This window comes from Mobula hypostoma, chromosome 10, assembly GCF_963921235.1.
Source record: "Mobula hypostoma chromosome 10, sMobHyp1.1, whole genome shotgun sequence".
Classification (NCBI taxonomy): Eukaryota; Metazoa; Chordata; class Chondrichthyes; order Myliobatiformes; family Myliobatidae; genus Mobula; species Mobula hypostoma.
In genome coordinates, this window is record NC_086106.1 from 89,276,477 (window position 1) to 89,297,119 (window position 20,643).

The following is a 20,643-nucleotide window of genomic DNA, read 5'->3' on the forward strand; positions in this document are numbered from 1 at the left end:
AGATCCCCTCCAGTTCGCCTACCAGCCCCGACTAGGAGTTGAGGATGCCATCGTCTACCTGCTGAACTGTGTCTACGCCCACCTGGACAAGCCAGCGAGCACTGTGAGAGTCATGTTTTTTGACTTCTCCAGTGCATTCAACACCATCCGCCTTGCTCTGCTGGGGGAGAAGCTGACAGCGATGCAGGTGGATGCTTCCCTGGTATCATGGATTCTTGATTACCTGACTGGCAGACCACAGTACGTGTGCTTGCAACACTGTGTGTCCGACAGAGTGATCAGCAGCACTGGGGCTCCACAGGGGACTGTCTTGTCTCCCTTTCTCTTCACCATTTACACCTCGGACTTCAACTACTGCACAGAGTCTTGTCATCTTCAGAAGTTTTAGGATGACTCTGCCATAGTTGGATGCATCAGCAAGGGAGATGAGGCTGAGTACGGGGCTACGGTAGGAAACTTTGTCACATGGTGTGAGCAGAATTATTTGCAGCATAATGTGAAAAAGACTAAGGAGCTGGTGGTAGACCTGAGGAGAGCTAAGGCATCGGTGACCCCTGTTTCCATCCAGGGGGTCAGTGTGGACATGGTGGAGGATTACAAATACCTGGGGATATGAATTGACAATAAACTGGACTGGTCAAAGAACACCGAGGCTGTCTACAAGAAGGATCAGAGCTGTCTCTATTTCCTGAGGAGACTGAGGTCCTTTAACATCTGTCGGACGATGCTGAGGATGTTCTACGAGTCTGTGGTGGCCAGTGCAATCATGTTTGCTGTTGTGTTCTTGGGCAGCAGGCTGAGGGTAGCAGGCACCAACAGAATCAACAAACTCATTGGTAAGGCCAGTGATGTTGTGGGGATGGAACTGGACTCTCTGACGGTGGTGTCTGAAAAGAGGATGCTGTCCAAGTTGCATGCCATCTTGGACAATGTCTCCCATCCAATACATAATGTACTGGTTGGGCACAGGAGTACATTCAGCCAGAGACTCATTCCACCGAGATGCAACACAGAGCGTCATAGGAAGTCATTCCTGCCTGTGGCCGTCAAACTTTACAACTCCTCCCTTGGAGGGTCAGACACCCTGAGCCAATAGGCTGGTCCTGGACATTTCCTGACATAATTTACAGAATACTATTTAATTATTTATGGTTTTATTACTATTTAATTATTTATGGTGCAACTATAACGAATAGCAATTTCCCCTGGGATCAATAAAGTATGACTATGACTATCCTGAGGCAGCAAAGCAGCCCCAAACCATGATGTTCCTTGAATCATGCTTCAGAGTTGGGATGAGGTTTTGGTGTTGGTGTGCAGTGCCCTTTTTCCTTCAAACATAGCAATGTGCATTTATGCCAAAATGTTCAACTTTTGTCTCATCTGTCCACAGAACATTGTCCCAGAATTGTTGTAGAACATCCAGCTGGTCTTTTGCAAACTTGAGACATACAGCAATGTTTTGTTTTGAAAGCAGTAGTTTCCTCCATTGTGTCCTTCCATGAACACCATTCTTGTATTTCTTATAGTGGACAGAGGTCAGACACTTTAGCAAGTTCTAGAGATTTCTGTAGGTCTTTTGCTATTACCCTGGATTCTTTCTCACCTCCTCTTGCATTGCATGTTGTGCTCCTGGTGTGATCTTTGTAGGATGCCCACTCCCAGGGAGAGTAGCAACAATACTGAGTTTCCTTTATTTGTAGACAGTTTCTCTTACTGTGGACTGATGAACACTCAGGTCTTTAAAAATGCTTTTGTAACCTTTTCTAGCTTCATGCATCTTAGTAACCTGACTGTGTGTGTCTTTTTTATAGGGTAGGGCACCTCTACAACCCACATCTCCAATCTCATCTCATTGATTGCAACACCTGACCCCAAATAGCTTTTGTAGAAGGCATCACCCCAGAGGTTCGCATACATTTTCCAGCAAATACATGAAATTGGGTCATTTTTCTCAATAAATAAATAAATGATGATGTGTGATATATTTTGTGTTATTTATTTAATTATATTCTCTTTATCTGGTTTTAGGGTTTATGTGAAGATATGATCACATTTTAGGTCGTGTTTATGCAGAAATAAAGGAAATTGGACAGGATTCACAAACTCTACAGCACCACTGTATATGTCACTCCTGTATGCCTCCTCACCACTGTTAGAAATTCAGCTAACAATAGTTGTATCATTGGCGAATTTATAGCTGGCAATTGAGCTGTGCCTAGCTACATAGTCAAGGGTGTAGAGAGAGTAGAGAGGTGGGATAAGCACGCATCCTTGAGGTATGCCAGTGTTGATTGTCAGTGTGGAGGAAATGTTACTTCTGATCCACATACTGTAGTCTCCTGATGTGGAAGTCAAGGATCCAGTTGCAGAATGAGCTCAGTGGCCCAGGTTTTGGAGTTTGTTGATTAGTCTAGATGATCCAAGCCTGAGCCTAAAGCCAGTGAGATTGCATCTGTTGTAGAACTATTGTGACGATAGGCAAATTGTAGCAGGTCTGGGGCCTTGCTTAGGCAGGAATTGATTCTGGCCATGACTAACCTCTTAAAGCACTTCATCACATTAGATGTGAGTGCAACTGGGTGATTATCGTTAAGTAAGATCACCCTGCTCTTCTTGGGCACTGATATGATTGTTTCCCTTTAGAAGCAAGTGGGACCCTCCATTTGCAGCAGGGAAAGATTAAAGATGTCCTTGAACACTCTCATCAGTTGGTTGGCACAGGCTTTCAGTGCCCTACCAGGTACACCATCAGGTCCTGATACCTCATGAAAGATGTGCTGAGATCAGCCTCTGAGACAGATTACTGGGTCACCAGATGCTGCATGGATTTGCACAGCTGTAGTTTTATTCTCCCTTTTAAACCATACATGAAAGGCATTTAATTCATCTAGGAGTGAATCACCACAGATGAGCTAAACGTGGAATTGGATAGGAGAGAAGAGTGGAACATTGGAGAAAGGGAAGGAGGAGGGGCACTGGGGGAGGTGATAGGTGAGGAGAAGAGAAGTCTCTTACTGGACTGCTTTGGAGCAAAGAGTGACAAGGATCTTTAGAAACTTACAGAAATCATTAATAAACTTGATTTGTTGGAATTATATCTTCTGTGTGAAATAAAAAATAGTATCATTTTATGCAACAATTATACAAATCTGAAACTTTTGATTACAACTGATGCTTTTATTTTTCTGGACAGATTAAAAAGCTTTCTCGATGGGAGGTCATTGATGTTGTGCGTACAATGTCAACAGAACAAGCCAGGTCAGGGGATACCCCCATGAGCAAATTTGCCCGTGGATCACGTTTTTCAGTGGCTGAACATCAGGAGCGATACAAGGAGGAGTGTCAACGCATTTTTGATCTTCAGAACAAGTAAGAAATAATTCTTACTATTTTATATCTTCAGTGTTAACTTCCATCAAATATAGGCTCATGTTAGAATTGGTGTTTATATTGTTTGAAGACTCAAATTTTAAAGAAGCTTAATTCCCATTCTAAGTTTCACTGTTTTGAAGCCTTCTATAGAGGAAATATGATTGAATTGAAATTAGTTCAATAATATATTAAAATGTTCATTTATTTTTATCAAAAATATTGCTAAGTTATTGTTGCCAGTGCTAAATGTCCTATACCAGTTGATCTTTATCAATTAACTAACACTGATCAGTTGAGAATTTAGCCATGGAACTAAAATGCACATTGCTCAAGTTAAGGAAATTAATAAATTAAGACATAGGAGCAGAAATAATTCAGATAAAGCAACCGCTGTTTTTTTTTCTGATGAAGTTGTCAGTATATAACTTGTCCCTTAGACTGAATAGAGTCATAGAAAAGTACAACATAGAAACAGGTCCTTCAGTCCATCTAGTCCATGCTGAACCATTTAAAACTGCCTAGTCCCATCGATCTGCATCCAGACCACAGTCCTGCATACCCCTGCCATCCATGTACCTATCCAAACTGCTCTTAAACGTTGAAATTGAGTTCACATGCATCATTTGCATTGCAATAGTCATCCGGTCCTTTGTGAGTTGTATCTTTTCAGATGGCAATGTTATGTTTTCTTTGTGATTAATGACAATTGTTATTACTACTTGTTCTAACTCGTATTCTACTTGTTAGTAATCATATTTCACATATTGATGATTGTGACTTTGGATTTACAGTTTTTCTGCCAAAGATGGGTTCACTTGTATCTTAAAATTAAAACACAAGCATTGGTTTAACCATCTGGAAGCCTTATTCTGTCTTTGAACTTCAAATTGCACCAAAGTAGTTTGCAATAACATAATTTTAAGAACCACATTTTATTTTCCAGCACAAATTTGCAAAATGATCAGAAGACTATTCTACAATATTTTAGTTCTCAGTCAAATGTAATTCCGTTTTTTCCAATACTACTTTAGATGCTATGCGAAAGATGTCCATTGATGAGCATTTCAAATCTCAACATGGAATTATGTACATACTTTTTCCAAGTGCTGCTAGCTGCATTTTATATCTAAAATTCGATGCTGTTGACAGAACCTTGTCTTCCAAAGATCCGCTAAGGCTGAGGTCTTGGTGATTATTACTGAAAGATTATTGTTTTTAACCTGTTGGATTACTCCCTTTTTTCAAACTTGAAACATGTTCCTATCTGACAACTTTGAGTATTAAAGTGAATCATACATTTTGTACATTTTCTAATGGTTGAAAAGTATGTCATTAAAAAGTAGAATTAATGTAAGATTCATGTAAATGGGTAGTTGATGTGGATGGAGTTGTTATTGTGTTGTAACTCCCTCTGACTTTAAGACTGTATTTAATGCAATGTAGTGGTTACATTTACTGTAACAGTTACTCAAATGATGCCAGTACTCTGTCTCCACTTGTGCACCAAAAAGATCACCAGAGTTCCATATATTTGTTTGATTCCAAAATAACTACTCAATTCAGGTGCCAACATTATTACGCTGCATCTTCATGCTCATGTCAAACAAAGGATTTGGACTGACCTCCAGTTTCTCAGTACAACCACTGAGCTGACTTCAAAGTTAGTAGAAGGTTACATTGTTTTACAGTTCTATTAATGGATTCAGCAGATTTGTTTTTACACAATTGACAAGTACAATTCAGAATACTCAATTCTTTTGTTAATTTTTAGGGTCCTGTCTTCAACTGAGGTTCTCTCGACAGACACGGACAGTAGCTCAGCAGAAGACAGTGATTTTGAGGAAATGGGAAAAAATATTGAAAACATGTTACAGAATAAGAAAACAAGCTCGCAACTTTCTCGTGAGCGTGAGGAACAGGAACGTAAGGAACTGCAAAGGATGTTGATGGGAGAAGAAATGGGAAATGACAAAGACCGTGATAAAAAAGACAAGAAAGACAGGAAAGGCTCTTGTGAGTGACATTTGATATTGTTGCGGAAGAAGCAATGTTTTACTGATTGTTCTGACTGATTGGTACCATTTAGCTTCTGTTACGTGTGAATGACTGCTGGAATAAGAGGAACTAAAGGCAGAGTGGGACTGAAGAAGGAAATTACGCAGTGGCAGTATGTGAGGATAGATAATAAAAACTAGTATGGCGTGTTAAGCTTTGAGGGGGTTCACGGCGCAAATGTTAATTGAACCTAAATAGTTGTCTTGTTTTTTGAAAAACACTCAATATTATAAACAATCATATTTTGAAAAATATAGACTGAAATTTTGAGTGTTTTTCAAAAAACAAGAGATGAGCAAAATTGTATCCATTTTTGGTGTGCACAGTAAATTTTATAAATTTTGGTCCCTCATGTTGGAGAATAATTTTATTTTCTATTTTATTCTGGCGATTTTGTCCATTCAGATATTTTTCAATTTAGATGACCATTCTCAATTACTCTGTAGTTTGCATTTTGAAACTGTATTTCGGTGCCATAATTGGCTCAGTTTAAGGGCCAGTCTAAGGAGGAACTAATTTAAAACAGCCAAATTTTTTTAAGTAGCATCAGAGTAAGTTGACTTTCATCTTGCTGAGTTTGGATCGGAGGAAGAGGATCGGAGTTCAATGCAAAATCTAATAATCCACTCAGATCTACTGTCTATTCTTTTATCTTTGGATTAAATATAATATTATTTTGTAACATTAAACAACCTGACATTTATCCAAATCTTTTTTTTTGTCTTTTAGCATGCAGCACTCCAACCCCAGGGGTGTTTCATAAAGATGATGACACAGCCTCTGTTACCAGTCTTAACTCCTCAGCTACAGGACGACGACTGAAGATCTATCGTACATTCCGTGATGAAGATGGGAAGGAGTACGTAAGATGTGAGACTGTCAGGAAAGCTGCTGTAATCGATGCATATGTTAGAATAAGGACCACAAAAGATGAAGACTTCATGTGAGTTGAATTTTATTTTATTATTGCAATTATTTCTCTTCAGCTTGAACTGCATCTTAGTTGTACGTCATTATTGTGCATGAAGTTACGTAATATTTGAGGCTATATGATATTTGATTTTCATTTTGCAGTGGAAATAATCAGAAGCAAAAATAATTCTTTGGATAGGTTTGTAGCAAAGAGTAAATTAAAGGACAATTGGGGTGTTCAAAATCAGTTTATCGAAATATAATCTATGGAAGGAGATGATAAACTGAGATTCTCTTGATAGATACAAAAGTGTCCTGGCCAATTATTTCCTTCACCCAGGTTGCAAGAAAAATACATTTTTTGGTAATTTTCTGTTTTACTTTCAAATTGCTTCATTAGCTGTAAATGTTTGGGATGGCTTAACATTCTGAATTGTGCTTTGTAATTGAGGTTTCATTTTTTACTTTCTTTTTGTTAACCTTCTACCTCTCACTTGTAAAGCATTACTTCAAATCCACTCCAGTTACTGATCTGTACCTCATTGCTGCCCCTTTTGATAATCAGGTTTTGCCCAACTGTAAAGTGCCTTGAGATGAAATATCAATTGTTAGTAGAAAAACTAGTTGTAGAAATGTTCAGGTTTTCATATTTATGAAGCTACTTTGAAGGATGAGGTAGAATCTGCCATTGGGCAAATAAATGTCAGATCGAATTCTATACAGATAGATTTATCTGTTCATAAAGAAAAGATATCCTTTGTGTTCTCCAGTTTACCATCTGGCTTAACACTTAGAATGAGAGAGACACATGAATATGAAAGAAAGGAGGAATATGGATCTGAGTGCAAGCAGAAGGGAGGTATTTAATTTGCTAAGTTTGGCAGAGATGTCACAGGCTGAAGGGCGTTTTCCTGTGCTGTAAAATCCTATGTTCACATGAGGCAATTCAAACAAAAATGTGAATGCATTCTTTTATTGGAATGGAGTGCAGTGTGGCTTGGATTCATCTTACTGTGGTCTAAGAAGGCAATGGATGAAGAGTAGAAAACATTGAAAATGGATGGAAAAATTATTGCAACACACATCAAAGTTGCTGGTGAACGCAACAGGCCAGGCAGCATCTGTAGGAAGAGGTGCAGTCGATGTTTCAGGCCGAGACCCTTCGTCAGGACTAACTGAAGGAAGAGTTAGTCCTGATGAAGGGTCTCGGCCTGAAACGTCGACTGCACCTCTTCCTAGAGATGCTGCCTGGCCTGCTGCGTTCACCAGCAACTTTGATGTGTGTTGCTTGAATTTCCAGCATCTGCAGAATTCCTGTTGTTTGGAAAAATTATTCATTCTTTTTGCGCTTTTTTTTTACAATTTTGTGCTTATTTCTCTTAGCCGCAAATTTGCACTGTTTGATGAACAACATCGTGAGGAAATGAGAAGAGAACGACGCAGGATTCAGGAACAACTTAGGAGACTCAAAAGAAATCAGGAAAAGGAGAAATTAAAAGGACCGCCAGAAAAGAAACCCAAAAAAGTCAAAGAAAGGCCTGACCTTAAGGTAATTAATTTAAGAATAAACTCTGAGTGGGGACTTCATCATCCAAGATCGAAGAGTGGCTTGGCATCATCAGTATTAACCAAGCTGGCTAAATCTAGGCATGGTGTGAGCAAGGCAACATCAGGGGATAAACCTATTGATTATCCTTGCCATTGACCTGTGCCATCTGTACCTGCCTATTGTTGCATTGGTTGGAGTGAACCTTATACAGACTAAATCTTGTTTTAGATTTCAGGACGTGATATTGTATGAGTTTCCAAAAATGTTAAATGAGATAGACTTAGAAAAAAATCTGGCAGCTTAAATGTGGGCATTCTTGAGGTGCAGTGGACCGTCAACTGCAACAGAACTATTCAACCACAGTTTGTAACAATGAAGCCAGGTGGTGGTGGTTTGTGAAACAGCTAATGAGGGGAGTATCTCCAAGAATATGTCTATCTTTAAGGTGGCAGGGTCAAGCATATATGTGCCAGTGTAAAGTTGAAGAGCTTTAAGCAAATGGTGATGGTTGTTGGCGATAAATAATCCTTAGCCATAAGACACAAGTACAAGAGTTGCACTTAGACTGAACCATTCTCAGCTATTTCATCAAGAACTTTCTTCCTTCATAATGTCAGAAGTGGGGATTCTTAATGATTATTGCAGAGTTTTCAATTTTGTTCACCAGTTTTTAGCAGTTGAAGCAGTTTGTACCTGCAGAAAAACCCAGACAAAGGCTACTAAGTGCCATGTGGTGTCATTTTCCAATGAAAGAGTCCATCCACCCAAGATCATTACTGTGGTTAAATCTCACATCTGCATTCCGGGAGTCACCACTGACCTTAAAGTCGGTTGAATCAGCTTCATAAAAATGGCTGCACTAGCAGGATATCCTGTTGAGAATAACTCAACCCCAAATATCCCCAAGGGTTTCCACCATTTACAAGGTGCTAAGAGCATGCTGGAGTACATTTCACTTACTGAATCAGTTCAACACCATCTAGGACAAAGCACTTTCTTGATTGACACCCCATCAACCAATCCAAACATTAATTCTTTCTAACTTTGCACATAACCTGCAAATGTACTACAGTTACACGTGCAGGAAATTCCAGCTACACCTGCGAAATCTGTAACATCTACCACCAAGAAGGACAAAAGCAACACATATTATTAGAATACCACAACCTACAGGTTCCCAGCAAGGGCACAGCCCATTGTGTTCTTTAATGTTGCTGGATTTATCTTGTCTATGGGAATGTATTGTCAATTATGAAAAAAGAAACTTCATTACTGGGAATCTAAAACATAAGCAGACCATGTTGAATTGCTCAGCAAGTCAAAAGAAAGAGAAACAGACTTAAGTGCTCAGCAGCTCAGTAAAAAGAGAAGCATATAACATTTCAAGCTGAAGACCTTTCATTAGATAGAAACATAGAAAACCTACAGCAGAATACAGGCCCTTTGGCTCATGATGCTATGCTGAACATGTACTTACTTTAGAAATTACCTAGAGTTACCCATAACCCTCCAGTTTTCTAAGCTCCATTTCAGCCATGGGAAAAAGCTTCTGACTATCCACATGATCAATGCCTCTCATCATTTTATACACCTCTATCATGTCACCTCTCATCCTCCGTCACTCTAAGGAGAAAAGGCCGAGTTCACTCAACCTATTCTCATAAGGCAAGCTCCCCAATCCAGGCAACATCCTTGTAAATCTCCTCTGCACCCTTTCTATAGTTCCCACATCCTTCCGATTCTATGGAAGATCCAAGACACCTTCTTAAGGACAGTCAGGGAAGATCAGTAAATGCTGGGGTTGTAGGTGATGCCCAGATACTGAAAACAAATGAATAAATGCAGGATGTGCTACAGTTATCTTGCCTAGCCCACGTGGATAGTTTCTCTTAAACCAGCAAAATCTGCTACTAGGAGAGAAAAGAACAGAAAATGAGAAGACCAGTTCCTGCAGATTTCCCTGTAAATTGCACACAACCCTTCCTTTAATCACTTGCCAGGATCTGGTTCCCTGTTGATTGTCCCAGGTTGCACTGTCAGTAGGATGGGATGGAATTGCATTCTGGGTATGGTCTTCAGAGCACGTGTATTTTGCGGAGAATATTAAAAAATAACCTCTCCCTTTTGTATGCACATATATCTGATGTGTACTTGAAAGATAGAAGAACTATGATTGGAGCTAGTTTAAAAATAACTTCTGGAACTAAAGTGTTATTTATGTAGGAAGAAGGTACAGGAGCCCCAGGTTCTACACCACCAGGTTCAGGAACAGTTATTACCCCTCAACCATCAGGCTCTTGAATCAGAAGAGATAACTTCACTCAGCTTCACTCACCCCAACACTGAATAGTTCCCATTACCTATGAACCCATTTTCAAGATCTCTTCATCTCATGTTCTCTATTTGTTGCTTATTTATTATTATTATTATTACTATTTATTTGTGTGTTTGCACAATTTGTTGTTTTTGTACGTTGGTTGTTTGTCCATCCTGTTAAGTGCAGTCTTTCATTGGCTCTATTGTGTTTCTTGTATTTACTGTGAATGCCTGCAAGAAAATGAATCTCAGGGTTGTATATGATGTCATATATATGCTTTGATAATAAATTTACTTTGAACTTGAACGTTTTTGAACTTTAAAAAAATATTCACAGTTGGAAACTCAGTAGGAAACTCAAGTCTCTTTTATTTCTCTTACTTTCCAATAGTTAAAATGTGGTGCTTGTGGTGCCATTGGACACATGAGAACCAATAAGTTTTGTCCTTTATATTACCAAACAAATGCTCCTCCAAGTAACCCTGTTGCTATGACTGAAGAACAAGAGGAGGAGCTTGAAAAGACTGTTATACCAAATGATAATGAGGAACTTATCAAAGTAGAAGGAACTAAAATCGTTCTTGGCAAGCAACTCATTGAGAGGTAAGTAAGAAGTTGTGATTTAACATGAAAGCAAGAGATGAATTCTATGTAGATCAAACCTTCAAGTCAGTATTTACAAACAAAATTAAGTACAGGTTTCCCCCCGCCATCCCAAGGTAGAGCATTCCTATGAAACAGTTCGTAAGCCGAAATGTTGTAAAGCGAAGAAGCAATTGCCATTTATTTATATGGGAAAATTTTGTGAGCGTTTGCAGACCCAAAAATAGCCTACCAAATCATGCCAAATAACACATAAAACTTAAAATAACAGTAACATATAGTAAAAGCAGGAATGATATGATAAATACACAGCCTATATAAAGTAGAAATACTTTTCCATAATCCTTACTGCACTGTTCTCCGTAGCGAAAATCTCACACAAGCGCCGTCGGCAGAAAATCTCACGCAAGCGCTGTTGGCAAGAACACTCTCTCCAGTAACCTTTAAGCTATGAAGCTGCCAAATCATACCAAATGACACGTAAAAATACATAGCCTATATAAAGTAGAAATAATGTATGTACAGTGTAGCATCACTTACCAGAATTAGAACAGCGCCGAGCACACTGATGATGGTGTGTTAGACTGAGTCGTCACAGGTTGGGGTGGTGCAGTGGCCCCCCACCCTCCAGGCTGCCGACCGATACATTGCCACGAAGCATTCAGGGGTACAGCGGTAGCCGGGAGGCACACAGCTCATCTTTAAGAAAAAAGCCCAAATAAACATGCTAATTAATTAGGTGCCGCCCAGCATGTAATTGTTGGCCCAGATCAGTGCAGATTTCCGATTGCATCGTCTCTGATCTGGGCCGACAATTACGTGTCAGGCGGTACCTAATTAATTAGCATGTTTACTTCGGCTTTTTTCTTAAAGATGTGCTGTGTGTCTCCCAGCTACTGCTGCATTCTCCGCGAATCGATATCTGTCCGTGGCCTGGAGGTTGGGGTGGTGGGGCACTGGGGTGTCATCTCATCGTCGTCTGTTTCCAGTAGAGCAGGCAGCTCATCTTCTCCTATGACTGCCCACCTCAATGTCGAAGGTCGAGGTTCGTCGTCTGCTGTGGCTGACGTGGAAGGCTTGCTTGACTGCTGAGCCTCGCGCATTTTTCTATCATACAGTTCTTTGTAAGGACTCAAACCATCCTGCAAATATCCCCTAAACCTACGTACCCTTTCAAAATTAAAGTCGTACTTTATCATTGCAGCGAAAATCTCACGCAGTTGCTTCACGTTCAGTTCGCTACTGCATTCGGTTTCGATTGTTATCCTTTCTTCTTCCAATTGCATCAGCTCTTCATCAATCAGTTCTTGATCATAGGATGCCAAAATCTCTTCAACATCATCTTCGTCAGCTTCCACAAGCCAAACTCACTTCGTCCTTACTTCGTTCACCACGATCGAAACGCTTAATTATGTCTAGTTTTACGCTAAGTGTAACACCCTTACGAGCTCTTTTAGGCTTTTCCGATACCATAGAACTCATCTCACTAACGGCTGCTCAAAGACAAGTGTTTAAGCAATGCCGGCGAGAATGCAGTTCTGAATCTGGGGGAGAGCGGCTGCTCGGGGTGCGCGGCGCGCTGATTTTTTATCACGTGCTGCTTTTTTTTCGTAACAGTGAAAACACCTTCTGAAAGTGAAAACGGAACTAATGTCGGTCTTTCGTAACAGTGAGGTTTCGTAAAGCGAACGTTCAAAAAGCAGGGGACACCTGTATTTAACAAAACTGTGTGTGGCAGGTTTGTGGACCCTTGATGCAAGACTACAGGCCTTCTTTAAATCCTTGAGATGTACTCTGAAAGTGCTTTCACTCAATGAAATTTCTCACTCCCTTTCTTTCCAGATCACTTCCTCTGTCCAGTTCTCCCAGATCTAGGAGACCCTCGTATCAGTGTCATATATCGCTTTCCTTAAGACTGCACGTGGTCTCATTTTTTACTATGTTCAAAGGCCAGTACTTATGGTTGGTTAGGTGAATTATTTTGTATGGTCGTGAGCATTATGTTCGTTAATTATGCTGCCAAAAAAAATCACTTAAATAAAAATAGGAAACATTGGATGCACGTACTAGATCAGAATCAGAAGCAGGGTTATTGTCACCAGCATGTGACATGAAATTTGCTAACTTAGCAGCAGAAGTTGAATGCAATATATAATCTAGCAGAGAGAGAAAAAAAATAATAAAATAAAACATAATATTAAACAAGTAAGTCAATTATGTATATTGAATAGATTATTTAAAAATGTGCAAAAACAGAAATACTGTACATTAAAAAAGTGAGGATAATGGATTAATTGTTGTTAGCTTTGGATGAATTAATTTGTTGACAGCTTTGGATCAGAGCCATTGTTTTGCTTACTTTTTAAACTATTTATATTAATGTCATTTGAATGCAGACATTCTGATTCCAGCATTTTGAGGATCATTCTGTATGACTCCTAAATATTTGCTTTTTATTTTTAAAGTCATTTAAAATTATTTTTAAAACCTTTACCTTATCTTTTAAAATTACACCAGAATATTTCATTAGAAAAATTGTGTGCCTTTTCACATTCTTTGGTAGAGTGTTTCAAACAGTCGTCATTTAAGTTTAGGTTCATTCATAATGGAGAGGTTGGTAGATGTTCATGAAATCAAAGAAGTGGTCACTACAGAAAGTGGTGCATGTAGGTGAAAGCAGTTGTGACCTTATTGAATTGTGGACCAGGCACAAGGGGCTGAATGGTCTTCATGTATTATTTGAACTTATATTTTGTGCTTTCACAGTTGCACATGGTCTAAACTGGCACAATTAATTTTGCATCTTGTTTTCAGAAGATTATCCTTTCTTTAATATTATTTTACTCTTTGCTAATTCAGTGCAGATGAAGTACGCAGGAAATCTTTGGTCCTCAAATTCCCCAAACAACAGCTTCCTCCAAAACGCCGGAGACGAGTAGGAACTACCGTCCATTGTGATTACTTAAATGTAAGTGCTGTTTTCACCTCTACTGCCTTCTGAAGTATAGCTAGTGCTGTCTGAGCCAATTTTGAAACAATTACAGAATTATTTGAGGGATTTAAAACAGCCTTAGAATAGCAGGTAAAATTACTGTACTTTCAATTCAAGAAATGAAACTATATTTCTTCAATATTCCTAATGGTTTGCTCTTAGCACTTTATTTATTGTTATCCAAAATAGGAGCTTTCTGTGAATGCATTCAGAAAAAATATTTGGTTCGCTGGTTTAATCTGCTTCCCTTTACAGTAAAATCATTTTCTTTGGTTTAACATAGTTAACCTCAAAGCTTACAGTGGTCCTCAGTGAATAGATATGTGTAGAATTTGGAAATGTGAATAAAAGCTTGTTATCAGCATAGACTTTGAAGGGGATTTTGAAATTTTAGATTGCTTAAGGTTAAGATCTAGGAAAATACTCAATTGCCGAAGTGTCATCTAAAGTATAAAATGAGCAGCATACATGACAGGTGAATGAAGGAAATTGGCTGAGATAGAGTTGAAAGAAATATCTGGAGTCAATTCAGACAAGCCCATTGAAGAGTTTATGAATGAGGTACGGACTTTAAATTCAGAATTTTTAATAGATTGAGAGGACAGTGAACACAAAGGGTGAATTTATTATGCTTTGTGTCTGATGGACCATTGAGAGGTGCGGGAGAGAAGAATATTAAGTCCAGTGATCATTTGAGTGGTGATGATGATGAGATCTGCAAGATATGATTAACTGGTGAGAATTATTCAGGCACCATCTGATTTTTTTTCTTGGTTTTATTTAGAATTCTTGATATTGAAAAATACTGATTTTTGCTTTTTACTTTCCCTTTTAAGAGACCTCACAAATCCATTCACAGACGACGAACAGACCCAATGGTAACCCTGTCGAGCATACTGGAAGGAATTATCAATGACATGAGAGACCTAGTAAATGTGAGACTTCCAAGATATTATTTAATTTAACCTTAGCAGCAGGAAGGTCAAACAGAAATATGAGGTCGTTCACTTCAGACTGATCTCATGAAAGTTTTTTTACATTTGTTTAAGTCTAATATTGGCAGTTCAGTGAACTTTGATCTAGTTCCTTGTGGACTTGGATGCATTGCTCAAAACGTTTTAAATTGGTGCTAGTAGATGCTAGTTTGAGATCAATGGTTCATGAAATGTTACCTTTGAGCCTTCTTGTGATAACATCCACTGTAAATACAACCCTTTGGACCATCTGTTAACCTGTTGTATGATACCATTCTATGCCAGTTTTCTTATTAAGTTTTAAGTAGCTATATCAACAGATAATGTGTTAGTTCAGATACGAGAGACAATTTAATTTCATTGTATTCTCTGTACTAACTTGTTCTCTTTCTTTGCCAGACTTATCCATTCCACACTCCAGTTAATGCAAAGGTTGTGAAAGATTATTATAAAATCATCACGAAACCAATGGACTTGCAGACCTTGAGAGAGAATGTCCGCAAAAGAATGTGCCATTCACGGGAAGAATTCCGAGAGCAAGTAGAACTTATTGTTAAAAACTGTGCTACTTATAATGGTGAGGATTGTAACTGAATTTTAAATTCAAAGCTGCAAATTGTATTCTAAAGTACTTCTGTTTTCTAGATGTTATCTAGAATCTGCTTATCTGCAATACTAAAGTAGTAATATTAGTGGAGTAGTAATAGTGTAACTAATAGTGGAATGGATGAGCAGATACAGAACAGTTGGAATCAGTTTTGTAAAAACAAGAGTGAAATGAGAATGAGGAAAGGAAAATAACCTCAAACAGGTATTTTATAAGCAGATCAGAAGAGCAAAATAATCCTGCACAGAATATACTTCATAAAAACTGGCAGTGCAATTAGATAGTATCATAAATGAATCAAATAGGCCTCTTTAAAGTACAATGTTCCTTTAAAGTACAATGTTCAACTAATAAAGATCTTGGGCCTTGTTAGAAATAATTTGTCCATTTTGGGGGACTTGAGTAGATGAAGTAAATGTGAGATTCATCTGCTAGGACACTATGTCAGGAATTTGTTGTGAAGTAAGGAGTTAAGTATTAAAGCCTTATACATTAGATTGAGATAGCTAAGTGCTAATCATAAATATGATTAGAAAGGATTGTATGGTATTTTTTCAACAGATTGATGAAACAGTAATGTGAAGGTACACATTCTTTGTAGTGTAGTAGTTACACAGTTGAATTGCTAAAGTTTATTCTAGATATTCACTGAATGAAAATTAATTGCTTGAAAAGGAAACTACAAGAGGAGATACAAGTGGGAGATCTTACTTGAACTGAAGGGTTTATGTGAAGACAACCTGAGACACAGGCTTCGAGGGCTTGTTAGAGATCTTATATGTTCATGACTTGGTTGGTTTTGTGAGGAAGGTACAATTGTGGGGTAGTAAACATCTTGGTATAATGCCACTGAAGCAATTTATGCAATGGTTCCACTAAGCACTAGGTTTATCTCTGCAGGTCCAAAGCATCCTCTGACCCAAATTGCCCAGAGTATGGTGGACCTTTGTGACATGAAATTCAAAGAGGTGAGTTGTCATATTTCATAAAGCACAAAACTATAAATTCTGTAAATCTGAAATAAAAATGGAACATTTGAGAAATAGTCAACAGGTCAGGGAGTAACTGAGAAGGAAGATCATAACTAGGAATGTTAGAAACTGCTCCAATCTTTCTCAATTCCTGTGAGGGTCACTAATCTGAAATATTTATTCTGATCTCTGTCCATAGAACTTGCCTAAGCTGCTGGGTGTTTTCAGCATATTCTGTTTTTATTTGAGATTTAGCCCATCCATATTTGGTTATTCTGTATCAAGTTTTTCCCTCATTACAACCTAGCTGTGTTTTTGATTCTCCCCCCCCCCCCACTTGTACTGTTTAAAATGAGAATGCTAAAATGTATAAAAGAGTGAGTTGAAATTGGAAGTATGTATGAGAGCTGTGCTCCATGTGTTAATTTTCTGAAGGAATCTTGGATTAGGAATTGATTTATTATTGTCACATCTACCAACCTATAGTGAAAAGCTTTTCTTGCATACTGTTTATATAGATCAGATCATTACACACTGCATTGAGATAGAACAAGGTAAGACAATAACCATGCATAATAAAGTGTAACAGCTACAGCATAAGTCCAGTGTAGGGGAAACAATAAGTTGCAAGCTCATAATACAATAAATAGTGAGGTCAAGAGTACATCTTATTGTATTAGGAAACCATTTGATAGTCAAGTTACAACAGGGTAGAAGCTGTTCTTGAGCCCTTAGTATGTGCTTTTAGGCTTTTGTATCTTCTACTTGATGGAATGGGGGAAAGAGAGAATGTCTGGGGTGCATAGGGTCTTTGATTATGCTGGTTGCTTTACTGAGGCAGCATGAAGTATAAGGAGACTCTCTAGAGAGGAAGCAGGTTTCTATGATTTGCTAAGGTGTATCCACTACTATCTGCAGTTTGTCTTTTCTGTCAGGCAGATTATCATCACTTAAAACTATTTTTCATGTGCAGTTGATGAGAGAATTCTGTAAGCATGTGGAAAGCATTATAAAAGCTGTTGAACAAAATTTTTTAACCCTTTGAAAAACTCATTTGGGCATCTCCCACCAAATGTTGTTATGAAGTATAATGACCATGAAAGATGGCTGTCAGTTTATGCTGATAAGGACATTCATTTACAGAACATTAGTGTAACCCCCAGGTCCCGTCGACTGCATAAGCCGACGGAAGACAATCCCTGGCCCGACCAAACGTATGAGATGAGGTGCATAACCTCCTGTTTGTGTGGATGCTGCGTGATGTGTTACCCTGTTACAAATCAGTACCACAAAATAACGGACAGTACACCAGATGCAATTAAATGATTTAGCTTTATAATTTTTAATTTGACTAAAGGGTTAGTAAAGTAAAACAAAAAGAAAAGGACCCATTTTAATGAAGCAGTCTAGTGTGCACAAGTTGAAGCTCACGGTTTCCCTTCCGCTGGTCCTCCATCGATTTCCCTGGGCTTTGTTGACTCCCGGCCCCACTCCAAGTCCACTTGTTTCTGATGTCTACAACCCCTCCTTTGTGGCACCTTCTCTCTCCATCTTCTGCCAAACAAAAGACCCAGATCCCCTCAGTGTCAGGCGCACAGCCAGAAAAAGCACTCCCCTCATTGGACAGCACACGTTCCAAAGCACCCGTTATTTCTAACCATAACCCAAACACTGCTGCTACAGAAAGACCATTACATTAGCAGTGCTTCAAAAGACATTACGTTAGCTGTGAAACCTTTTTCAGGGTGTTACATTAATTTTACTAATGTTGGATGATGATTGGGTGATCAGATTATTATTTAAATGGTAAAAGATTGCAGCATGCTGCTGTGCAGAAGGACTTGGGAGTGCTTGTGCATGAATCGCAAAAGGTTGGTTTGCAGGTGCAGCAGGCTGATGAAGGCAAGTGGAATAGAAACATAGAAAACCAACAGCACAATACAGGCCCTTCAACCCACAAAGCTGTGCCGAACATGTCTTTATCTTAGAATTACCGAGGCATACCCATAGCCCTCTATTTTTCTAAGCTCCATGTATCCATCCAGGAGTCTCTTTAAAAGACCCTATCGTTTCTGCCTCGGAAACGATAGGGTCTTTTAAGAGACTCCTGGATGCCGGCAGCCCATTCCACGCACTCACCACTCTCAGCGTAAAAAAAAACAACTTACCCCTGACATCACCTCTGTACCTACTCTCAAGCACTTTAAAACTGTGCCCTCTCATGCTAGCCATTTCAGCCCTGGGAAAAAACGTCTGACTATCCACAGGATCAATGCCTCTCATTACCTTGTACACCTCTATCAGGTCACCTCTCATCTTCCATCGCTCCAAGGAGAAAAGGCCGAGTTCACTCAACCTATTCTCATAAGGCATGCTCCCCAATCCAGACAACATCCTTGTAAATCTCCTCTGCACCCTTTCTATGGTTTCCATATCCTTCCTGCAGTGAGCAACCGGAACTGAGCACAGTACTCCAAGTGGGGTCTGACCAGGGTCCTAAATAGCTGCAACATTACCTCTCGGCTCTTAAACTCAATCCCATGACTAATGAAGGCCTATACACCATATGCCTTCTTAACCACAGAGTCAACCTGCCTAGCAGCTTTGAGTGTCTTATGGACTCGGACCCGAAGATCCCTCTGATCCTCCACACTGCCAAGAGTCTTACCATTAATGCTATATTCTGCCATCATATTTGACCTACCAAAATGAACCACCTCATACTTACCTGGGTTGAACTCCATCTGCCACTCCTCAGCCCGGTTTTGTATCCTATCAATGTCCTTCTGTAACCTCTGACAGCCCTCCACACTATCCACAACACCTCCAACTTTTGTGTCATCAGCAAATTTTGAACCCATCCCTCCATTTCCTCATCTCGGTCATTTATAAAAATCACAAAGAGTAGGGGTCCCAAACAGACCTTGAGGCACACCACTGATCACCAACCTCCATACAGAATATGACCCATCTACAACCACTCTTTGCCTTCTGTGTGCAAGCCAGTTCTGGATCCATAAAGCAATATCCCCTAGGATCCCATGCCTCCTTACTTTCTCAATAAGCCTTGCATGGGGTACCTTATCAAATGCCTTGCTAAAATCCATAAACACTACATCTACGCCTCTACCTTCATCAATGTGTTTAGTCACATCCTCAAAAAATTCAATCAGGCTCGTAAGGCACAACCTCCCTTTGACAAAGCTATGCTGACTATTCCTAATCATATTATGCCTCTCCAAATGTCTATAAATCCTGCCTCTCAGGATCTTCTCCATCAACTTACCAACCACTGAAATAAGACTCACTGGTCTATAATTTCCTGGGCTATCTCTACTCCCTTTCTTGAATAAGGGAACAACATCGACTACCCTCCAATCCTCCGGAACCTCTCCTGTCCCCATTGATGATGCAAAGATCATCGCCAGAGGCTCAGCAATCTCCTCACGGGCTTCCCTGGGGTATATCTCGTCTGGTCCTGGTGACTTATCCAACTTGATGCTTTCCAAAAGCTCCAGCACATCCTCTTCCTTAACATCTACACGCTCAAGCTTTTCAGTCCACTGCAAGTCATCCCTACAATCGCTAAGATCCTTTTCTATAGTGAATACTGAAGCAAAGTATTCATTTAGTATCTCTGCCATCTCCTCCAGTTCCATACACACTTTTTCACTGTCACACTTGATTGTTCTTATTCTCTCATGTCTTATCCTCTTGCTCTTTACATACTTGTAGAATGCCTTGGGGGTTTTCCTTAATCCTGTCCACCAAGGACTTCTCATGGCCCCTGCTGGCTCTCCTAATTTCATTCTTAAGTTCCTTCCTGCTAGCCTTATAATCTTTTATATCTTTATCATTACCTAGTTTTTTGAACCTTTCGTAAGCTCTTCTTTTCTTCTTGACTAGATTTACAACAGCCTTTGTACATCACGGTTCCTGTACCCTACCATCCTTTCGCTGTCTCATTGGAACGTACCTACGCAGATCCCCATGCAAATATCCCCTGAACATTTGCCACATTTCTTCCGTACGTTTCCCTGAGAACATCTGTTTCCAATTTATGCTTCCAAGTTCCTGCCTGACAGCCTCATATTTCCCCCTACTCCAATTAAATGTTTCCCTAACTTGTCTGTTCCTATCCCTCTCCAATGCTATGGTAAAGGAGATAGAATTGTGATCACTATCTCCAAAATGCTCTCCCACTGAGAGATCTGACCAGGTTCATTTCTCAATACCAGATCAAGTACAGCCTCTCCTCTTGCAGGCTTATCTACATACTGTGTCAACCT

The 20,643-nt window shown here is 39.4% G+C and overlaps 1 protein-coding gene across 3 annotated transcripts in view; it reads left to right on the plus strand.

The window, feature by feature from the left end:
* taf1 (TAF1 RNA polymerase II, TATA box binding protein (TBP)-associated factor) overlaps window positions 1-20,643 on the plus strand; it is a 169,994-nt gene that overhangs the window by 122,354 nt on the left and 26,997 nt on the right. For all 3 annotated transcript variants that reach the window (XM_063060824.1, XM_063060825.1, XM_063060826.1), the window contains 9 exons: window positions 3,197-3,372; window positions 5,147-5,388; window positions 6,160-6,373; window positions 7,726-7,891; window positions 10,599-10,810; window positions 13,670-13,778; window positions 14,639-14,737; window positions 15,176-15,353; window positions 16,284-16,351. In XM_063060824.1, the coding sequence (XP_062916894.1) occupies window positions 3,197-3,372; window positions 5,147-5,388; window positions 6,160-6,373; window positions 7,726-7,891; window positions 10,599-10,810; window positions 13,670-13,778; window positions 14,639-14,737; window positions 15,176-15,353; window positions 16,284-16,351 (1,464 nt within the window). The remainder of the gene's footprint in view (window positions 1-3,196; window positions 3,373-5,146; window positions 5,389-6,159; window positions 6,374-7,725; window positions 7,892-10,598; window positions 10,811-13,669; window positions 13,779-14,638; window positions 14,738-15,175; window positions 15,354-16,283; window positions 16,352-20,643) is intronic.